Below are 24,570 nucleotides of genomic sequence, written 5' to 3'. Positions count from 1 at the left end.
TTGAGGAAAGGGGAGACTACATACTTGACCTATAATTAACAATTACCATGACTAAATAAAAAAAAATTCAGTCCTTCATAAAAACAGAGAAAGACTACGAAAATTCATTAAAACCATCTTTTCCAAAACTCTAGAAGTGAAATTATAACACTCTAGCAAACATTTATAAGGGGAGAATTATGGAATATTAATGTTAGTAGGTAGAAAATAGATGATACATAGCTACACTAGATAGTTGATAAATTTATTGAAAAGATGGATGATAGGTGGTAGATAGATAGATATAGATAGATGATAGATAGATAGATAGATAGATAGATAGATAGATAGATAGATAGATAGATAGATAACAACTTAACTCATAATAGCCAGGACCTGGAAAAAACCTAAATGCCTCTCAACCTAAGGAATGGATGAAGAAAATGTGATATATTTACACGACGAAGTATCACTCAGTGGTTCAAAAACAATAACATCATAAAATTTTCAGACAAATGATAGAATTAGAAAACAAATCATCCTGAGTGAGGTAACTGAGACCCATAAAGACAAGCATGTGTCTACTCACTCATAAGTAGATATTAGCTGTAAAATAAAGGATAACTATGCTGCAGTCCACAGACCCAGAGAGACTAGGTAAGAAAAAGGGTTCAAGGAGGCAGGCATGCATCTCCCTGGGAAGGGAAAATAAAAGGGATCTCCTGGGTAGACTGGGGGCAGGTGGGGATGGGAACCATGAGCAATCAATTAGGGAGGTGGAGGGAGTGTACTGAAAGAAATGATTGGGAAAGGGAGGGGCATTTCAGGGTCGAGTAAAAACATGGCACAAGGGAATTTCCCAGGAATCTACCCAGCTAAGACTCCTAGCTGATATGGGGCATGAACAGGCCATCTCCTGGGACAGGCAATATTCTTGGTGGAGGGAATGGTTACCAGTAATCTTTCTTCAAGAAGTCAGACAGTGTTATTAAGATGAAAGATGGAGTTTTGCTTCCTAATAATCATATTCAGGTTTTGAGGCCAAATGTCTGGTGCCATTTTCTAATATACTCTGTACTTTTCTTTTTCAAAGATTTATTTTTATCGTGTGTGTGTGTGTGTGTGTGTGTGTGTGTGTGTGTGTGTGTGTGTGTGTGTGTCGGGAGGCAGGTCAGCCAGAAGAGAGCAATGGAGCCTCTAGAGCTGGAGTTGCAGTGAGTTGTAAGCCACCTACTGGAAATTGAACTCAGATCCTCAAGAAGAGCACCAAGGTCACTAGACCACTGAGCCATCTCTCCAATCCGTCCTCAGTAGTTTCCTATTATTGAATAACAGGAGGTTAGAGCCCCAATGTAAATTCTAATTTCTATTCCACAAGACAAAAAGGAAAACTGTTTTTTCCCCATTGTTAACGTTCTCATTTAATCTATGAGTGAGATCCATAGTTATTGCCTTATTCTCCACTACCCAGACCTTTAAAGGTAACAACTTACTGCTAATTATAAGAAACTACAATGCATTTCCAGACTGAAGCATTCTACTTGAAAATAAGTCCTTTAAAAATTTTCATCTTTGAATATTTTTAAGAGATCCAAAAATATAATAATCCTAGTGGAGATCTTCTTTTTAGTGTGATCATACAATACATTTTTGTAGTTTATAAATTCTGCATGAACAGGGCTATTTTATTTAATCCTTATTCATTCTGTTCTTTCCCCAAAAGTAATGAAATATTAGAGAAATAAAATGTATTTACTTTACAGGAGTCTAAATATTTTCAAATATATTTCAAAAGCAAAAGAAAATGGCATTAATGCACAGATAAAACTGTAGGGAAAACATCACATTTCCAGTGTTAAAAGTCTAGAAATACCTTCAACTCATAGCAGTTCTTGAGTTTTCATGTTAGCAGAGCAAATGCTCTTAACCACTGAGCCATTGCTCTGGGCCTGCAGTAACTGTTTATTAAGACATAGTCACTGGGCAGTGGTAGCACACGCCTTTAATCCCAGCACTGGGGAGGCAGAGGCAGTCAGCTCTCTGCAAGTTTGAGGTCATCCTGGTCTACAGAGTGACCAGGACAGCTAGGGCTGTTACACAGGGAAACCCTGTCTGGAAAGGAGGGGGATTCTCACTCTATAGGCTAGCCAGGAACTTGTAACAATCCTCCTGCCTCAAGAGTCATCTCACTTTTCTGCTCCAAATCTTTGAAGGGTTCCAATTTCTTTCTTAGAACAAAAGAGTCCTTCCAGTGGCCTATGATAACTCTATACAGCCTGAGGGACCATTGTTCTGTTTAATTTGGTTATCAATCTCTACTTATCCCAACCTACCAAGTATGGTTAGTGTGGAGGAGAGAAAGATATCTGAGCCATGTTTAGTTTTTGCACCAAAATTGTCTGAATTATGTGTATGATTAAAATATTTTCAGTGCAAGATTTTTCACAGCCTGAAAATTTATTCTCTTGTCCAATACTAGACAAAGACTAATTAAGCATCCCTTGAGAATGGTTATACACATGTTCAGAACATGGTATCTGCTGTGCAGAATCTTTCAGATCTCAAATAAGATAGGTACACCGGTAATAAGACTATCAAATAAAACCTCAAAAGGAAAAAAATCATAAATTGCTGAGAAAATTTAATGAAACAGTGGTCAAGTTCCTTGGGTCCTTGATGAATTGTCCTCTGTAAAATTCTCCTCAGTGAAGTGAGAACTACCCAGAATTGTCAGTGTGGTTAAAGGAAAGAGAGCAGGCAGTGAGGCGTCTGTATTGGCTCCACCTCTGATGTAGGAGTGTTTCTATCTATCTGCTGTTTCATTGGTTAATTAGTAAAGAAACTGCTTGGCCTGACAGATTAGAACATAGGTGGGTGGAGTAGACAGAACAGGATGCTGGGAGTGAGGCAGATGCCCCGGGCAATTGCCCTGCCTCTCCTCTCTGAGACAGACGTGGAGCCAGCCACCAGGTCAGACATGCTGGATCTTTCCTGGTAAGACACCACTCGTGGTGTTACACAGATTATTAAATATGGGTTAGTCAAGATGTTAGCCAAGAAGAGGCTAGATATAATGGGCCAGGCAGTGTTTAAAAGAATACAATTTGTGAGTTGTTATTTCGGGTGTAAAGCTAGCCATGCGGGAGCTGAGCAGGATGAAAAGCAGGCCTGCTTGCCTCATCAATACACACCTCCTGCTCAGCACTTCCAGCTACAAATCTAATAGGAGATGCTATAAAACACTGTCTTTCCAACAATGTCGCACAATTTTATTTTTGCATGTAAAAATATATACTTGTTTCTATGCTTGCTATTGTTTCTAGGTCCAATATTCTTCACCTAAAAGAGGGAATTTTATTTCAAATCATAAAATTTGTAAATTAAACTCATAAAGTTTTCTCTTTGGTGAGGCCAAATAATTCCCCGTGTGTGTGTGTGTGTGTGTGTGTGTGTGTGTGTGTGTGTGTAAATGAACAATATATTTTGGAATAAACACATATGGATTAGTATGCTGTTTCCTATGATTTTCTCTTTATAATCATGCAAGGAGGAAAGTGATATTATACTATGAACAGCAGAAGCAAGCACAGCATCCACAAAAGGAGCACAGCGAGAAAGCATTGAAACCGATGCTCACACATCCCCTTTCCAATATGTATCATGGATCTGCAGGCCAGAGGCTGGACAACTGATGATGGACCTTGGAAATTTGGATAAGATACCTCAGCTACAAAGGATGACCAGAAAAGCTGTGAACTATTTCACAGGGTTATGTCACAGTGGGTCAAAGCAGTGAAGTCTAAAGAGTTGGAGTGTTTTGCCAGTATTGCTTAGGAAAGACACATGTATTTTTTAGAAAGTGCAATATAGTTATCAGTGTGGCCTGATGTCCTAAAAATTCTGGGAAATGTCCATTTGGCGTGTGTTTGCTTTTCCTCTTACTGTTTTATTTTTAAGCTGTTCCCTGAAAAGCCCATGACACCAATCAAACTGGAATTACTGTTCCCCTCTACAAGACTACTCCGCTAAAGACTGATTACCTTTTAACTGTGATTCGAGATTCAGTTTTCAGAATAGGAAATAACAGTTTCACAGAGTGGTCTGGCCGAGCTTTATAGAACAGCTTCACTCAGGCTGACATGTGCTTTTATTAACTATATTTCCTGTAGCTGCACAGACAATGAGAAATCCACTTCAGTGAGCAGAGCCAATTATAATAGAGCAGGTACATTTTTCCCCTGGCCTGGTCATGATGTCAAATGTGTGATTAGAAAGGCCTTGTGCTTTTAGCTAAATGAGGCTAAATTTCTTTCCATTTGCAAGAACAAGCTATTCCTACCTTTCACTGCACAGCCTCTTGCTATCTTAATTCTAGTCTCTCTATGGCAAATAGAGTCATAAATATAACACCCTTGAGATGGAGAAAACAATATGGTTATGTTTATTTGCAAGCAAATTTGCTTAGTTTCAGGAAGGAACAGTGAGCGCCACCACATGAAGTCAATGCACTGATACATCATGTAATACAGGAAGCAAGAGGGACAGGCTGCACATGAGGAATGGCTCTTTGTGGAGCTAACACGGGTACCAAATTTTTAGGCAATGAGAGGAAGCTTAAGAAAAAACATCAAGGGTGACTAATAAGGGGGTGTTCATTTCAAATGGATGGGTGTCAGGTAGAAGTAGAGTTCTGCAGAATTAGGGAAAGGATGCCAGCACTCAATCAGGTTTCTGAGATGCGCAACTGAGACAAGGAACCATGGTGGTGGTTCTACACAGGAGAAGTTCCTATAAAGAGTCTCACCAAGTAGGTAGAGGAAGATGAAAACAGAAGCCCAGCTCCCACTATATGAAAAATGGGCTCCGTTAAATCACATATCACAGTATACATTTTGGATACCAAAGACACAGAAATTTATAGTACATTGCCAGAAAGATCACGGGCATCCAGCATACAAGAAGGAAGTCTAGAGACCCTTCTTGTTTTGTCTTTTTAGAGTTTTTCAGCTACAACAAGGCATCCTGTTGACATTTTAAGATATTCAAATATAGTTTTAATATGAACTCTTTAATATATAGTGTATAAATACAAAATCCTAAGTGTGTGCAATATGTAAGCTAGAGGAAATGGTTCTGGTCATTCACTGTAACCTTTTAAATTTATAAGCAAGGATACTGCAATGATCCCAAATCGCACTGCAAATGAGTAACAAATTTAGGGCAAAACCCATAGTCTCTTAATTTTTCAGAATATTGTTTTAAACCATAGTTACCTAAACTCAGATGAAATGTTCAATATTTTCCACAGACTTAAGTTTATTTAAAGCCTAAGAAAAGACAGTTCTGTTAATAAAAGAACTCAGGTGGGAATAAGCTAAATTTTAAAGGTCAGCAGTCAAGTTATGAAATGAAGATTCTTTATTAAAAGTAGGAATGGAAGTGCAGTCAGGGAAATGCAGCTTTTGTTTTTGCACTCAAATAGGCATGATCTTAACTGCTACTTACGGCCTTCATCGCTGTCCTCCTGGTCCCTGGTAGCACGAGGTGCCCCAATGTCCTCTTGCTTGACATTTCTTCTTCTATCATTGTTCCATACAACCATGATCTAATCACAGCCCCAAACCAGAATGAGACCTATAAAAGGGGACTTGGTCCCCAGCATTGCTCTGCTCAATCCTTCATTTACTTCACATCTCCTCCTGTTAAGTCACTGCAGAAACCTCGATACCGACCCACACAGCACAGTCTTTGCCCACTCCATTTCATTCCACATGCGCTCCTTTCTAAACTTAGAGAATGGTCAGAAATTTCTAGAGAGATTCACGTGCCGTTAATGAGAAGATTCAGCTGGATGGACTGTCAAACCATTTAACAGGATGGAAAAATCAAATCTAAAAGTTCAAATTATCCAAATGAGTGTTTAATTTCTTTTTAATCAAATTGTCACAAGGTATTTGTCTTTTTTAAGTCGATGAGATCCTTTAAGAAGTTCAATAATCAGAATGAGGTAACTGAGAGTCTACATTGCTACTGAAAAAATAATGTGAAAGAGAAGACTTAAACACAAACACACACATGTACCTAGATATGAATGACACAATAGAATGGCTACATTGTATAATACAGAGTAGGTAAATTCAATCAAGAAAATGTGGGATGATTCTGAGTCTGAACAAAGTGATTTCTGTTGGATCCAAAGAAACAATACTCAAAGGGGGTTCATATTCAGATATTGGCCATCAAAGTGGAGAACATTTATTTCCTGTTCATAACTGTCATCAGACTTAAATACATCCCTGTTTATCTACAAGTGCACTCTTAATGGTTCCTTTAAAAATATGAGAATATGGGATTTACTCACTCATAATCGGTTTCTAGCCATAATTAAAAGACATCGAGCCTATAATTCGGGATCCTTGAGAAGATAATAAGAAGGTGAACCCAAAGAAAAACATATAGTAATCCTCCTGGATATTGGAAGTAGACAAGATCGCCGGGCAAAAATTGGGAACTTGGAGGGGGGGTGGGGTGGGACAGGGCCAAGGGGAGATGGGGAGAGAAAAGCGTGAAGGGGAGAATGGGGAGAGCTCGGGGGAATGGGATACTTGGGATATAGGAAGGGTGGATATGGGAGCAGGGAAGTCTATATCTTAATTAAGGGAGCCATCTGAGGGTTGTCAAGAGACTTGACTCTAGAGGAGTTCCCGGGTTTCCAGGGAGATGCCCCCAGCTAGTTCCTTGGGCAGCTGAGGAGAGGGAGCTGGAAAAGGCCAGATCCTATAGCCATACTGATGAATTTCTTGCATATCACCATAGAACCGTCACCTGGCGATGGATGGAGAAAATGACAGAGCCCCACTTTGGAGCACCGGACTGAGCTCCCAAGGACCTGATGAGGAGCAGAAGGAGGGAGAACATGAGAAAGAAAGTCAGGACCCTGAGGGGTGCGTTCACCCATGGAGATGGTGGGACAGAACTAACGGGAGATCACCAACTCCAGTTGGAATGGGACTGATGGAACATGCGACCAAACCGGACTCTCTGAATGTGGCCAACGGTGGAGGCTGACTAAGAAGCCAAGGACAATGGCGATGGGCTTGGATTCTGCGGCATGGACGGGCTCTGTGTGGGCCTTGTCAGCTTGGTTGCTCACCTTCCTGGACCTGGGGGGAGTTGGGAGGACCTTGGACTTAACATAGAGTAGGGAACCCTGATGGCTCTTTGGACTGGAGAGGGAAGGAGTGGGGATATGGGTGGAGGGGAGGGGAGGGAAAGGGGAGAAAGAAGGGAAGAGATGGAAATTTTTAATAAAAAAATAAGAAAAAAATATGAGAATAGATTTCATTTCATAGCTTTGGAAGTTAAGATGAGGAAAACCTCATATCACATATCTATATGGAAATATGTTAAGCTGACTGGAAACTAAACAAGAAAAAAAACGAAGAGTAAGACATCAAAGGACATTAACAAAAAATACAAATTAAGTTTACACATAAATATTTTTGAATTACAGAGTGCCAAAACCTATTTAAGAATGGAGAGCCTCCAAAAAAAAAAAAAAAAAAAAAAAAAAAAAAAAAAAACCGGGCGGTGGTGGCGCACGCCTTTAATCCCAGCACTCGGGAGGCAGAGGCAGGCGGATCTCTGTGAGTTCGAGACCAGCCTGGTCTACAAGAGCTAGTTCCAGGACAGGCTCCAAAGCCACAGAGAAACCCTGTCTCGAAAAACCAAAAAAAAAAAAAAAAAAAAAAAAAAAAAAAAAAAAGAATGGAGAGCCGACCTTTTGATTAGCAGTTTTTAAAAACCTTGACATACAGGACCATGAATGGGTGTAACAGCATGGAGCATGCCAACTCATATCTGAACGAATACTCAGATAAATACAAAGTATGTCCTTCAACAACACAAATAGCCATGCTCCTAAGGGGCAGACTGAGCAAACTCATATAGTTTATCCAGAATCAACTTGACTCTTGCTTTTGTATATCACTTCAAGTTACAATTATAACAACCTTGAAAGATCTCTTGAGGGGATTATTAGTAAGCAAATAGTTTTTCTAAAATTGACATTTGTTGGGCTAAAAAGATTGCTCAGTGTACAAATTGCAAAGTGCTTCTTTTCCAAGAATAAGGACCTGAGTTTGAGATCAAAGCATGCATAGAGCTATGGAAGCATGTCTGTACAAGCCTGCAGCTCCAGTATTGGGGCTTAGATTTCAGCAGATCCAGCCAGGAGGTCTATCCAAAATGGAAAGCCCTGGTACAGTTAGAGCATCTCTCTAAAGACAATGAGATAAAAAGGGATGGGGAAGGATGCCTGATATTCTTTGTTGGAGTCCTCATACATGCACATAGACATATGCGGCTGCACTAGCACATACCACGTGCATGCACCACACACCCATCAACGTTTACCATTAACAGATATATATATAGAGAGAGATGATATAGATATAGATATATATGATATATATGATATAATATAGATATATACGATATATATGATATAGATATAGATATAGAGATAGAGATGATAGAGATAGAGATAGAGATAGAGATTATAGATATAGATATAGATGACATAGATATAGATGATATAGATATAGATATAGATATATCTTTGGCTCTCTTTAGTACAACAATAAAGCTCAATTCCTTCCTTACACATTCTAGTCTATAGCAAAAAAACTAAGGATGGTTAATTTCTCAGTAGTAGTATTTCTTTATTCATTAAATTTTCTTTTTGACTCTCAGCATACAGCTTAGGTAAAAAGGAGAATAAGCACAAACAGCAATTACTCTCAGGGCATTGTTGTATATTGATATACATGGAAGGATCGAACAATGCCCTTTCTTCATGTGAAATGTCTGCACATTACTTGGCAGTTGTATGTTTGAACTGCAGCCTCCTGACTAAGGCCATTACTTCTAGCTGCCACTCCAGCTCATTTGCTCTAGAAAATGAAGGTACTAAACACGGTTCCTTCTCCTCACTCAGGTTCACGTCCTCACTCCAGAGAATCTACATCATCACTGTGACATTTCTCGAAGTGACTTTTTTTTTTTTTGATTAATTCTTGCCAAGTAGGGCGAAGCTCCAGGCACGGCCTCTTCAGACTTTATAGATATGGGTCGAATACATGTCCTATTATCCTCAAAATTCCATGGCACAATGGGAAGGCACAAAGGAGATCACATGAAGTCATACCATTTAGCATCAGAGGACCAGAGATGAAGAGTCAATTTCCTCTACCCATAATGTTCAACATGAAATCATTCAAAATGTAGTGAGCAAACTCCTGAAAAATGGTCTTTTCTCCCATTCTTCTAACTTCCCCATCACTCTTTTACTAGGTCTGAGATGTGAAGAAGACTTTAGTCTTTACCACTTTAAGGACATTTTCTCCTGTGCCAAGATGGGAGGGTGGCTTATAGTGCTGAACTTGACGACAGGTTCTAAGTCCTGCCTAGGTGGATAGTCCAGAAACCCAGTTTTAAAAGTGGGGCTACATAAATCTGCATTTAATATTTAGGTTTGGGATCATCTGTGTGATTCTAGAGTCATATATTAGGTTATATATGTATATACATAAGCATGTATCCATATATCACTTTATTGCCGGGTCAGCAAAATGGAATCATGCATGAATTTGATCCTATAAATGCATGAATTGTGAAAATATAAAATAGATGGAACAAAATATTAATTGTATAAAGTTGCCGCTGATTTTAACTTTTTTAAATTTATTGTCTAATGAATAAAATATCCCTTCATATAACAGTCACACATGCATAGAAACATATGAAAACATAATGAATCTTTATTGAAGCTATGGTCTTAGTTTAACATGCCAGTGCTGAGGTATGGCTGAGTGGGAGACTGCTTACCTAGAGTCCTTGAGTTTGATTCCCAGCACAGATAGAGAGAAGAGAGAGAGGGAAAGGGGAAGATGTGTGAGAGGAGAGGGGAGGGAGAGGGAGAGATCAGTCTAGGAGTGTAGATTAGAATAAAAGAGTATACTTGCCTAACAGACATGAGTCCTTGAGTTTGACTCCCAGCAAGGGAAGATCATTTAATGATGTAACTTAGTTTTAGGGTGCTTGCCTAGCATGTGTAATTAAATGAAATGTGTAATGAGATGAATCACCAGCATGGTCAAAGATACAAAGATAAATAAAAAAAATAACCCTGTAAAATAAGTAAGTTGATTTTTCACATAAATGCAATGTAGCAAAGCATAAGCAAATTCAAAGCATTAGTTAGTAAGTAGAATAAATATATTTTAAATAATCCCATAGTAAATAACAAATTCAACAATGCATAAAACGTACACAAATATACATATTTATACTCTATGTATATATTGCATATATACATCTACATATATGCTTGCATGTATATGCAATATGATTCTCAAAAAAGTCCACATACATAGGAATGAGTCAGTACATGTTTATAAAACAAAATTTTTTGAAAAAGTAGTAGTAAAAAAATCGATGAAATGAGTTGATGACTTGTATATGGATAAGTTTTAAAGAAATGTATTTCCAGGCTTCTAAAGCATGGACTTTAGTTGAGGAGATAGAAATATAAAATAACATTTTGACACTTTGTAGTAAATAAGTAAGCTATGGTAGTAATTTGTGTGATCTGTAGTAGAAACCCGAATTAGGAGCACCAAGCACAGGTCTGAGAGCTGGAGAGGTATGGGAGTGCCAAGAAAATTTTAGAAGTCAAGTTCTAAGCCAGACTTGCTCATGCATACTTTAAATCCCAGTTTTCAGGAGACAGTGTCAGGAGGATTGAGAGTTCAAGACCAGCAGAGGCTACATAGTAAGATACTTATGTCATAAAATAAAACAAATAATTCTAGCTTTAACACTAAATTATAGCTCTCTTTGAGCAAAAAACAAATTTGAGTTCATTAAAACTTTATTTAATAGAAATTTCAAATAAAATTACCATACATTAAAATTAACCAGACCTCAGTCTGGTTTACAGAGTAAGTTTGAGAACAGTCTCCAAAGCTATACAGAGAACCCTATCTCGAAAAAAACAAAAAGAAAACAAAGAACAGACATGTAATCAAGGAAAGTGATATTTTGATTGAGGGAGCTATTGTGGGGCTAGAAGAGTCCTGGCACTGGAGAGATTCTCAGAGATTCACAAGGATGACACCGGCTAAGACCTTAAGCATTAGAAGAGAGAGTTCCAGAACTGGCCTTACCCTGTAGTCAGAATGATGAGTATCTTAAATGTCATCATAGAACCTTCATCCAGCAACTGACAGAAGCAGAGGCAGAGACCCGCAGTGGAGCAATTGGCTGAGCTCCCGAAGTCCAGGTGAAGAGTGGGAGGAATGAGAATATGAGCAAAGAAGTCAAGACCATGATGGGGACACCCACTGAGACAGTCTACCTGAGCTAATGGCTGCTTACCAACTCCAGGCGGACAGGGATGGAACCAGTATAGGTGCAAACTAATCCTTCTGAATGTGGTTGACAATTGTATGAATGGGGCAAACTGCGGGGCCACTGGTGGTGGCACCAGGGTTTGTTTGTCTCTACTGCTTATACTGGTTTTTTGGGAACCTATTCTCCTTGGATGAATGCCTTGCTTATCCTAGATATAGTGGGGAGGGCCTTGCACCTTAACCAAAGCAATGTACCTTAAGGAGTGGATGGGAGTGGGGAGGGAGGAAGGTGGAGGAAGTGGGAAGAAGGCAGGGAGTGAAAATTGGGATTGTTATGTAAAATGAAAAAAGATAGTGTCTTCTTTTTTTAAAAAAAATAAAATAATAATAATATAAAACACAAATCTAACAAACAAACAGAAATTAACCAGATCCAAAATCTAGACACCTTAATGGACTTCCATACAGAACAACCATTCCAAAGCTGTGGTGGTATTGGAGGTCCTTCTGTCTGTGTTGCTTTCATTGGTTAATGAATAAAGAAACTGGCTTGGCCTATAGCATGGGAGGAAAAGAGAGAGTTAAAGAAACAATATGTAGCCCTGGTGGAGACAGACACTGGAACTTTAGCCGGTAAGCCAAAACCACATGGCCATACACAGATTACTATAAATGGGTTAAATTAATATGAGAGTTAGCCAATAAGAAGCTAGAGATAATGGGCCAAGCAGTGATTTAATTAATACAGTTTAGTGTAATAATTTTGGGTTTAAGCTAGTCGGGCAGCCAGAAACCAACAAACGGCCCTCCTTCTACACTGTATCAAATATATTTTTTATAGACTTAGCCACTCCTTTCCAAACCAAAAAACCCAGGTCATAATTAAAACTAAACAACAACAACAACAAAAACACTATATCCTATTTCATGACTCATGTCTGTTTCCTGTATTAAGTTCTAATACATACCCTTACTTGTTCTCCTCTGTACATATTATATTATACTAACATCTACACTGTTTTCATATAAGTATATATTATCCTATAACACTCGGTTTTCTTGCCTATCGCCTGAAGATACTAGTAATATGAAGAAAATATTAAAAGGACAATAATTATTGGACATTTAATATAGCTACAGCAAATAGTGGAAAAACCTGAACACAGCAGCACGACACAGAAGATAGCCAGCTGAAAGTCACACAGGCAGAAGTCTGTCTTAAAATGATAAAGAAGTTAGCAACATGGATAATTAATTTGAGTATTTCATGAAAAGAAACAGAAAGAATAGTTACACATAGAACTCAAAAATGCAAACCAGAAATTATGGGATTCCGTGCTGAGGAAGTGTGAAATCTCAGCAGTGTTCAAGAGACATAAAGGGAATGGGATCAACAGGAATAATAGTTGCTAAAGGTGAAGAAGACAGAAAACAACAACAACAAAAAAAAAAAACCATTTCCAGATGCCTGCTTTAGATGAGCCAATGAGCCAATCAATTGTCCTGGTATTCACAAAGATGAAAAATTGATAAAGCAGCTTTAATGTTTAGGAGTGATTTCTTTGCTTGCTTTTTTGTTTGCTCATTTGCTTTGTTTTAGAGAGCACAGGAATTGTTACTGTGCTCTAGTACCCAATTCCTGTCTCTGGGAACATTCAGAGGATCCTGAGCCGTCTTCTCAGCATTGGGCCAAAATAAAGAAGTCCTCAGAGTGGCAGGCCCATATTTGTGGGTTCTGTGGCAGTACAAAGTATTTTAGCATCCTGATGACTTTCTGGACCTTTAATATCCTGCAGGGGGAGTTGTAAACACACTGCATATCAGGTAGTATCTGGTACTTCTCTAGCATAGACCTTTCTTTAGCAGATGATTTTAAACACATTTAATATATTTAAAGATATTTAAATAGGTTGTTTAAATTATTTTATTTACATGTATGAGTGTGCATGTCTGTGTGTGCAAGTATATGTGTAAATATAAGGGTACCAAGCAGACATCTAAGAGGGCCTCAGAGCCCCTGGAGCTGGAGCTAAGTTAGTTGTGAACCATCCAGTGTGAGTGCTGGCAGCCAAACTTCATTTCTCTACAAGAGCAACAAACATTTGTAAGTGATGAACCAACTCTCTAGCCCCTTAAACAGATTTCAGAAGAAATCTACGATACAATTTCTAGTGGGTTCATGAATGAATGTATATGAATAATTAACTCTAATGAAAGTCATTTAATATGCATAATAAATTTGTGCAAATGGGGACTTGAGAGCAGTTAGGAGCATCTGTAACTCCAGGTTCAATTCCCTGAACCCACATGGTCATTCACAGCCATCTTTACCTCCAAGGGGATCTGGTGCCCCCTTCTGACCTTTGCAGGAATCAGGCACATGTGTGATACACAAGCATGCTTGCAGGCAAATTATTCATATATTAAAAATGAACAAATTTAATAAAAAATTTAAAAAGGAAAAGATATGTATGTGGATGTAGTGAGGGGCTGCGGGAGGCTTCCCGCCGCCCTGCTCTAGGCCACCAGCTATCTTAAAACCCGAAATAATAACGCACAAATTGTGTTCTTTTAAACACTGCCTGGCCCATTATTTTCAGCCTCTTACTCACATCTTGACTAACCCATATCTAATAATCTTTGTAACACCACAAATGGTGTCTTACCGAGAAATATTCAGCACGTCTGACCTGGTGGCTGGCTTCATCGCATCATCATCTAAGTGAGCGGTCTGTCTCACTTAGGAGAGGTGTGGCATCTGACTGAGCCATCTACCTCACTTCCTTCTTCCTGTACTATCTACTCCACCCACCTAAGGGCTGGCCAAGGCAGTTTCTTTATTAATGAATGAAATCAACACAAACAGAAGACTCTCCCACATCATGTGGACGTGAACTTAAAAAATAAACCTAGATACCAAAGAGAAAAGAGACTGAAACTCTAAACCACCTAGAATTAAGGATGACAGTAATCAGAGGTTTCTCTCGCATCTGTCAGTTCCTGAATAACCAGAGTCTTAATATTACTTATAAACACTTGGCCAATGACTCAGGCTTATTATTAGCTAACTCTTACATTTAAATGAACTCGTATTTTTTTTATCAATACTTTGCCACATGGCCATGGTGTTACTGCTTCTTGGGTGTCTTCCAGACTCTACCCTTCTCCTGTTTCTCTGCCTGGATTTCCCACCTGGCTTTATCATGACTTGCCATAAGTCAAAACAGCTTTATTACTTAACCAATGAGAGCATCATATATTCACAGCATACAACAAGACGACTCCACAGCAGAAGACTACAAGTAAAGCTATCAAATGGCACAAGGCATGAGCTAAGGGTAAAGCTACATTGGTAGGGTGCTTGTTTATTATGTATATCTTGGCTTCTGTCCCTAAAACAGCATTTATCAGGCATGGCAACAGAAGTCAGAGGACAACTTGCAAGAGTTATTTCTCCCCTTCTACCATGAGGAGCACAGGGATTCAAATCAGGTCCTAGGCTTGACCCCTTTACTCTACTGAGTTATCTTTCCAGTCCTCATACTTTACTTTTCATTTTAGTTTGAGACAGTGTCTCCTTTTATATCCCAGGCATATCTTAAACATACGACCTGTGGTACCTCAGCCTATGCAGTGTTAGGATTGCAAACATGCACCAACATATTCAGGTGTGTGTATGTCACATTTTATATTTATACATATCAATCATATGTATCTGCGACATATGCTTTTTTCTAGTTTGATATATACATCAAAGTTTACATATATGCGTGTATGTTATATATGTTTATGTATATAATATGCATATATGGTCCTGTATAAGGAAGTGTGAAATTCCAGCAGTATTTAAGAGACATAAAAGCTTTTTAGATCAACAAGATGTAATAGTTGCTAAAAGAAAAGAAGAAAACAAAAGACCATTTCTAAAAGCCTGCTTTAGATGAGTCAATAATTATGCTTGTATTTCCAAAGATAAGAATATACATAACACAGTATATATACTTATATACTGTATATATGCTTACATGTATATGTGTATATACTTATATAGACATATAGAGTGAAAATGAGAAATAGAGAGAGAAATAGTGAGTTTTCAGCTTATATTTCTAAAGATAAGAAGATACATAACACAGTATATATACTTATATACTGTACACATGCTTACATGTATATGTGTATATACTTATATAGACATATAGAAAGTGAGAATGAGAAATAGAGATAGAAATAGTGAGTTTTCAGTGACTACAGATTGACCACCTAATAAGCCCATATTACGCTCAATGGTTGTGGACACTAGAATCCCTATTGTTGTTATGAAAACCTGGTGATTCCAGCATCCTCATTTTTGTGCACTGTGTATTGAATATTATAAACTTCTGTTATTTTTCAGACAGGGATTTTTGCATGCTATTTCATTTTAAAAATGAAAGCTAACTAATTGTCTTAAAAAGTAGAAACCTAATGCAAAAATCATTTATTCCAATTTTAACTTAATTATTTTACTAAAATACTGAAAAAAAATTTAATTTCATTTTTTCCTATGGGTAACACATAATAGTCACTGTTAGTGGTCACATGATAGTTACAAATTTGGAAATATTTTAGTTCTCGATGCCACAGGTAAAGGATAGAGAAGAATTATAACTAAGAATTTTAAAATAGCATTTCCTGGTGAGAACTCATTAGTGTTCCTAACTGACCACAGATACCTGCCACAGATGGATGTGGCTAATATGTTTTAGATTCATTATTATTATTATTATTATTAGTAGTAGTAGTAGTAGTAGTAGTAGTAGTTGTTGTAGTAGTAGTACAAATTTTCACCTCCTCCCCTCCTCTCATTTCCGGACCCCTCCCCCCACTCCCTTTCCCCTCCCTCTCTAGTTCAAAGAGCAGTCAGGGTTCCCCGCCCTGTGGGAAGCCAAAGGTCCTCCCTCTTCCATCCAGGTCTAGGAAGGTGAGCATCCTAACAGACTAGGTTCCCACAAAGCCAGTACATGGAGTAGAATCAAAACCCAGTGCCATTGTCCTTGGCTTCTCAGTCAGCCCTCCATGAAAGCCATGTTCAGAGAGTCCAGTTTGATCACATGCTCCATCAGATCCAGTCCAGCTGGCCTTGGTGAGTTCCCATTAGATCAGCCCCACCATCACAGTGGGTGGGTGAACCCCTCGCGGCCCTAACTTCCTTGCTCATGTTCTCTCTCCTTCTGCTCCTCATTTGGACCTTGGGAGCTCAGTCCATTGCTCCAATGTGGGTCTCTGTCTCTATCTCCATCCATTGCCAGATGAAGGTTCCATGGTGGTATACAAGATATTCATCAGAGTGGCTATAGTATAGAGCCAGTTCAGGCGCCCTCTCTTCAGCTGCTCAAGGAACAAGTTGGGCACATTTCCTTGGACACCTGGGAACCTCTAAAGAGTCCGGTCTCTTGCCAACCCTCAAATGGCTCCCTTAATTAAGATATATACTTCCTTGCTCCCATATCCACTCCTCCTCCATCCCAACTGTTCCATTTCCCCAAGTTCTCCCCATCTTCCCCTTCTCACTTCTCTCTCCCCATCTCCCCTTACCCCCATCCCACCCCCACCCCCAAGCTCTCCATTTTTGCCTGGAAATCTTGTCTATTTCCAATATCCAGGAGGATAACTACATGTTTTTTGGGGGGGTTCACCTTCCTATCTATCACCATGTACAAAACTCAAGTCCAAATGGATTAAAGATCTCAATATCAATCTGAACACACTGCACCTAACAGAAGAGAAAGTGGGAAATAGTCTACAACATATGGGCACAGGAGACCACTTCCTACATATAACCCCTGTAGCAGAGACAATAATATTGAATAAATGGGACCTCCTAAAACTGAGAAGCTTCTGTAAAGCAAAGGATACTGTCATTAAGACAAAAGGGCAACCTACTGATTGGGAGAAGATCTTCACCAACCCCACAACAGACAAAGGTCTGATCTCCAAAATATATAAAGAACTCAAGAAACTAGACTTCAAAATGCTAGTTAACCCAAAAATGGGGTACTGATCTGAACAGAGAACTCTCAACTGAAGAAATTCAAATGGCCAAAAGACACTTAAAGTCATGCTCAACATCCTTAGCAATCAGGGAAATGCAGATCAAGACAACTCTGAGATACCATATTACACCTCTCAGAATGGCTAAAATCAAAAACACCAATGATAGCCTTTGCTGGAGAGGATGTGGAGTAAGGGGAACTCTCATCCATTGCTGGTGGGAATGCAAACTTGTGCAACCACTTTGAAAATCAGTGTGGCGGTTTCTCAGGAAATTCGGGATCAACCTACCCCAGGATCCAGCAATACCTCTCCTGGGAATATACCCAAGAGATGCCCTATAATACTACAAAAACATTTGTTCAACTATGTTCATAGCAGCATTATTTGTAATAGCCAGAACCTGGAAACAACCTAGATGCCCCTCAATGGAAGAATGGTTAAAGAAAGTGTGTAATATATATGCACCAGAGTACTACTCAGAGGTAAAAAAAACAATGAAATCTTGAATTTTGCATGAAAATGGATGGAAATAGAAAACACTACCTGAGTGAGGTAACTCAGACCCAAAAAGATGAATATGGTATATACTCACTCATTAGTGGATTCTAGGCATAAATGAAGGACATTGAGTCTATAATTCATGATCCTAGAGAAGCTAAATACATTTTAGATTCTTACTCTTCTCTGTGCTCTGCATATTTGATAAGAGGGTATTCAAATGCTTGGAGCTCAAAAAAGGCCAAATTTTCCCTCAAATATTTCCAAATGTGTGTCCACTTCAGTCATGCCATAAGACGAATTTAACACATAAATTCTACAGCGAAAATTTTGGTGAGGTATTCATCATTTGTTGAAATTCTATTGAAATCAGTCCCTATTTTGGACTGTCTTACTAAGTTTTAACAGTTCTTTTACATCCAAAGTATTAAATCCAGATGTCAGAGATCTAACTAGAAGTGGTAGCACACCATGACCAAAGCCAGACTTTCAAACTCTGTACTCCTCTTGCACTTGGAGAAGTCAAAAACAGCTTTCAGGGGCTCTACACACTCCGGAGGACACAGATCTCCTGGGTCTAGCTGTGATTCAAGGTTGGCCAGTTTTTGACCCAACACTTCCTTTTTTTCATGTTCAGCCCAACTGTCCCACAATTTTCACTGGTTTCAGAGTAATTTACATTCCTATGGTGTACACTCCAAACTCAGGTAACTGGAAAGTGCTGACTTACTCCTCTGTGTCATGCTGTAAGAACAAGAGATAAGTATCTGATTTTTTAATGTGTAAAAGTTGTATTTGCTAACTAAGAATTGCCATGTTTTCTAAGAGACTCCCCCATGCCCTCCACATGCTTTATCTCCAGATTCAAATACGGAATGTTTTAGGATCTCTGTTTCTATCTTCAATGCCTATAGTCTTTGAAAACTGCTATGATGAAAATCTCCATTTAGAAAGAAAGTAGATTCACGGCTTCTCTGACAGACATCTCTTTCGATACTCCTAATACCTACAGCACATCCAGTGAATGAGAAAGAAAACAAAAATCACCTCATTTGGGATGGAATCCTGTTAATTACAACTGTCTGTCCCGTTACTCTCAATGTAGCCCAAGAGCCTGGATTTCTTTAATAAGATTTCACTGTCGCAGCCAAGATCAGAAGTGACAGGCCAGTAGCAGCAGATGAGCAAGCATTCTTTCTGCAGTGCCCAGACCCTGGCTCTCCTTCTGCCTTTTGCAGTCCCAGCTCTTGCTCTGCAGCAGCATTCCAAATTTGCTTGTTGCACAGAACTTTGCCATCACTACCTTCCCCTTGCCTTTTGCCTTAATGTCTCCTGTGGGTGTTCTTGTCCACAGAAGTCTAGAAATTCCAGGAACAAGTGGACACAGGGGCATTAAACGGCCAAACAGAGTTCATGAAATGTAAGATTTCTGGGCCCAGCTACAGTCTCTGAAGATGGGGAATAACTCATCTTTCAACCAAAGGTTTGTTTTTCTCTCTGGTTATAGGCCTTTTCATCAGAACATAGAAGTTCCATTTCTCCTTTGTGGTACTCAAAAGCTATAGCCATATATATCCATGACAGGCAAAACCCCATCAAGTCTATGTTCTTCAGAGCTATTTGAAACTTGTTCAGAAACAGAAACCCTACCTGTGAGCAGGAGTTTATCCTACAACATTCCTCTTCAGGACACAAGTAGAGGCATGGTTTTGTTTTTTCAGCCACTTTATAACACATATCTGTCTAATTAAGACTCCAATTGCATAGAAGTTAAAGGTTTTATTTTGCATTATGTCTTCAGCATAAAAGAATTGTATAGATTTCCTGAAACTCCCCAGCTTCATTTAGATTATGTGCATTATTACCCATATACCAATATGTTAACATTGTTACAGCATGATGTGGGATTCCCATATGTATGCTATGAATGTGTTTGGTTAATGAATAAAGAATCTGCTTTGGCTTGCAGCAGGGAAGATTAGAGCTAGGCGGGAAAACTAAATTGAAGGCTGGGAGAAAGAAGGCAGAGTCAGTGAGACACCATGTAGCTGCCAGAGGGGAAAGATGCAAGCTGCCAGCTGGAACCTTGCCAGTAGGCCACGAGTCTCATAGTAAAATATAAAATAATAGAAATAGGTTAATTTAATATATAAGAGCTAGCTAGAAAGACATCTAAGCTAATGGCCAAGCAGTGATTTAATCAATAAAGTTTCTGTGTAACTATTTTGGGAACGAATGAGCAGCTTCTGATTGCAATAGCAAGTGATAAAATCCATGTAAAACTACTTGATGTACTTGATCTTGATATCCAGTGTCCCTTCATATGCTTCTGCCTGTACATAAGTCATACTCTTCAAGTTTCTATGGCCATTGTGTTTGTTGTTGTTAAGGTATTGCCAAAACAAGAGAATAGTTGGTAATCTTACCATGGCAAAGAATTATTTAATTCACCTTGTTCTTATGAGATGTCCCTATATATTCTTAATTTAGAAACATCTTAGATGAACTCATAGTGTTCCTAACTGACCACAGATGCTTGCCACAGATGGATTTTACTAATGTTTAATACATCGTTGAATCTTACTTTTAGCTTACCTATACATCTGTCCTGTTGTTTAGCAATGAAAGAAATGATCTAGTAATGTTAATGACCCATTAAGGAAGCAAAAGTGAAGCCATATAATGAAGCATCTAGTACTCTTTCCTATGAATATAAAAAGGCATTTTAATAAGTTAAATGAGTCTTATATTTAAACTCTGAATAACCCTCACAAATTGTTCTCCAAATTTAAATCAATATCCCATGTAAAACAAGACTTAGAGGGTTGTTTTAAATGGTTTCTCCCTAATGTTAAGTATTAAAAATCTTAAAACCAATTATTTCAAAAGCATACATGAGAGAAAAGCATTAATGCAGTTATCCCAGGGAATATAAAAGACACGGAAGAATGACACTGGGACAATAAGACACCATTGGTTTTAAGACTTTCTGGGTATATTACACAGAAACTGACAAATCTTTGTTCCATCTACAATCCTCTGAGCAAATCCCAGTCTCCACAGTGGGTAAAAATTATTGGAAATGAGAAGGCCAGTAGCTCTGAATATGGGAAAATGGTAACACCTGTGATGTTTTTAAGAGATTTCAGAGAAAATAACAGTGCTTTGTTTCTACTCACATGACAACTGATGGAACTAACTGAAACAAAAAATTGTGTATTCTTCTCAATGGTTTGATGAGTCATCCACCAACATCACCCTTCACCCATCATCCCTGTTTTCTGCTCTAACCTTTTTTCTTTTTCTGACATATGAAGTCTGTCACATTACTGCATCAAATGTGTCCACCCTTCAACTCAACCAATGATGTGGGATTCCCCTCTGTATGCTGTGATTACCATTAATGAATAAAGAACTGCTTTGCGCCTATAGCAGAGCTATAGGGGAACAGAGCTAAGTGGGGAAAACTAATCATAATGCTGGGAGAAAGAAGGGCAGAGTTGAAGAGAAGCCATGGAGCCACCACCGGAGACAGTCATGCTTCAGCCTTTCTAGTAGGCCACGAGCCTTGTGGTAAAATATAAAATACTAGAAATGGACTAAATCATGATGTGAGAGTTAGCCAACAAGAAGGTAGAGCTAATGGGCCAAGCAGTGGTTTAATTAATACAGTTTAGTCTTTCAAATTTAAGCTGTCCCTCAATTCTTGCTCCTCAAATAAAAGTAGTTCCAGAACTTTATAGCATCTTGACAACTCTTTACCAACTCCAAATGTAATATAGGAGTCACCTCTGTGTGCTGTAATTATCATTAATGAATAAAGAAACTGCCTTGGCCTGTTGATAGGGCAGAACTTAGGTAGGTGGGGAGGACTGGACTGAACGCTGGGAGAAAGAAGGCAGAGTCAGAGGGAAGCCATGGATCTACAGCTGGAGATAGATGTGCTGAAACGTTGCTGGTAGGCCATGACCTTGTGGTTGATATACAGATTAATAGAAATGGGTTAAATTAAGATGTAAGAGTTAGCCAATAAGAAGCTAGAGCTAATGGGCTAAGCAGTGGTTTGATTAATACAGTTTCTGTGTGATTATTTTGGTTTGGACAGCCAGGATGAACAAGCAGTTCCTTACAACACAAACCATCATTTTTTTAGAGCGAGGCTCAGATCTCAACACCATAAACTCACATCAGATCTGGACAGAGATCTGTTCTATGGCTTTGCTTTGAATATTGCTTTCTTGGTATTCTTGCAAAGAGGTGAATTTTTGGCTCATTCTTAAAATGAGATGCCTAGAACCTAGGAATGTTAGACCTACATTCTGACCACCAGTGATAGTATCTTCAAAACTCAGTGAGAAATATATGCTAAGTCTGAAAATCAAAGAAACCATTTACTTTAGCTAATCAAAAAAAATAGTTTTCCAGTAAGGAAATTTTTGCTGGTTTTAGTAATCCTTAAGGATGCCTTTAGCATACAATTATAACAGTCTTTGCTATATACAACCACAAGCACATCCACATCTATATACAAGTCTTGATGCCTACTGCTACTATCGCTCCTAAATATGAGGCAAGAACAGATAGTATCTTTTAAATATGAGGCAAGAACAGATAGTATCTCTTTTACCAATTGTTTTGTTTTTCTTGTACTTCTAGCAACTGTTAGGACAGAACACACTCCCCTTCCATAAACCATAGAACCTTAACTACACACACACAAACATGTACACCCTAGGTGAGGGCAAGCTTAGTTCAAGTAGCCAGCAGGCAGTGGTTAAGAATCAAGATCAAGTAGAAATGATACTGGACTACTGTTTAACATCTCAAGCAGTTGTGGATTTGCCAATTCCACAGAGATCCCATGGTGCCTGTAGGTTTATTGATTTTATTTTTCAGTAGAACTGCTAAAGATTACAATTCTAAGAGGCATTATGTGGGCAGATGCTCACATTCTCACACATAGTTCTGCCAAGATATTTTTACATCTTTCTGCACACAAAACAAAATGAAGGCATGTGTTAGAGATGCATGTTACTAGTAAACTCCTACCCCTTCCCCCTCACTGGAAGATGGGAATTTATTGCACGTTCATTTTCTGGGTGAAGTAGTAAGAGAATTCTACCTAAGAACAATGAACCGCACTTCCAAAATCAAAGGAAATTCCTCCTGAGGTCTCTTATTAAACATGTTCAGTTGTCAATTGGAATGGCAATGTTGCACAGCCGTGGCCAAATATCATCACCTCTATTTCTAACTCCATACAGATTTCATGCTACTTTTACTGGTGAAGTCTCAAAGCACAAACTGCTGCAACAGCTTTCTCCTCGACTGATGTTCATTCATCTATCATGCATCAGACATGTTTGTTTCAAACTGGTACAAAAGAAGGAAAGGAAAGCAAGTAAAAGGCAAATCCAGAAGCAACTTGAAACTCATTGTCTTGCAACGAGAAAAATCCATGATGTCTTACCTTGGGAGACTTGGGCAGATCTATTCTTCTTTCTTCTGCTAAGCTGAGCAAGGTTAACTTCATCTCCTCTGCTGAGGGGTTCTTGGGAGGGCGAGGCGGGGGATGTAAGGGAGAACTTTCGTACCTCCTCATCATGTAATATTGTTCTTCTGTGATCTCTTCTACCAGAGTCCTAACTTGAATTGGTGCTGTATCCATAGACAAATTACTACTACTAACTAACTGAACAGTCATATTCAGTCGGCCCATGGGAATTTCCCAACATTCTCCGGGGTTGGCAAAGTCACTAACAAGTAGGTAAGAGTCTGTGATATCCTCCTCCAACTGCAGTCCTGGGGTAGCGGCCAAAATGTCATCCTTCATGAAGAGATCTCTCACAGACACTTTTACATTGAAGGGCCAGCGGAACTGTGTACAGAGCTCTGAAATCTGGTACTGTTTCTTATCATGAATCACCTCTACAAAACCTCCTTCCATGTACAGAGGAAGCCGGGCTGCCTCGTAGGACTTACTGAGGATTTTTTCACAGGCCAGAACGTTCACTTTTCTTCTTCCCTCAAAGACAACTTCTGTGGTCTCTGAGTGATGTACTAGAAACTGGTCCCCAACAGACACAGAGGACAGTTCCTTGTGAAGTGTATGGAAGGCTTTGGTAGCTACCACATGGAGAGTTTCCTTCTCAGTCTTAGATATCTGCAGGTCATAGGCCGTTGGGAACTCCCGAGGTCTCCTTTTGAACTTGCCTTTGTAGCTACTAGGAATCAAGAAGTGTCTTTTAGGAAAATTACTTCGAATTTCTGAAGCTAGTATCCTCGAAGCCTGATACTTTTTGTGGATAATAATTGTTTGCCCAGGCTGTAGAATACTCTGCGGCAGCAGGTTCCCTTGAACTACTTCGATGACTTCGGCTACTATAGGGAACTCTTTGCTGGTCATTTCCAAAAGATCTTCAGTAGACAGTAGCTGAAGAAACCAGTTAGCATCAGAAGAGTCAGTAATATCTTTGACTTCAACATCTAAACTGGGGAGAAGCCGGACTATGTCCTTTTGAACTGAAAATGAAAAGGAAAAGACAACTGACATTTTGTTCAAAGTGCTTTCTGTGAAATGGTCTCCTGGAATCAGAGACAAATTTCAATTAGGAGGGGATAAAGGAACTAAAATAATCATGAT

At 38.9% G+C, this 24,570-nt stretch overlaps 1 protein-coding gene across 1 annotated transcript in view; it reads right to left on the bottom strand.

Annotated features, from left to right (window-relative positions):
• Themis (thymocyte selection associated) overlaps positions 1-24,570 on the bottom strand; it is a 188,642-nt gene that overhangs the window by 72,263 nt on the left and 91,809 nt on the right. The window contains exon 4 of the mRNA XM_038339956.1: positions 23,398-24,449. Within this exon, the coding sequence (XP_038195884.1) occupies positions 23,398-24,449 (1,052 nt within the window). The remainder of the gene's footprint in view (positions 1-23,397; positions 24,450-24,570) is intronic.

The sequence above is a fragment of the Arvicola amphibius genome, chromosome 8 (genome assembly GCF_903992535.2).
Source record: "Arvicola amphibius chromosome 8, mArvAmp1.2, whole genome shotgun sequence".
NCBI classification, from domain to species: Eukaryota; Metazoa; Chordata; class Mammalia; order Rodentia; family Cricetidae; genus Arvicola; species Arvicola amphibius.
Note: the sequence above shows the minus strand (reverse complement) of the source record. Positions and strands in the feature narration are given on the sequence as shown.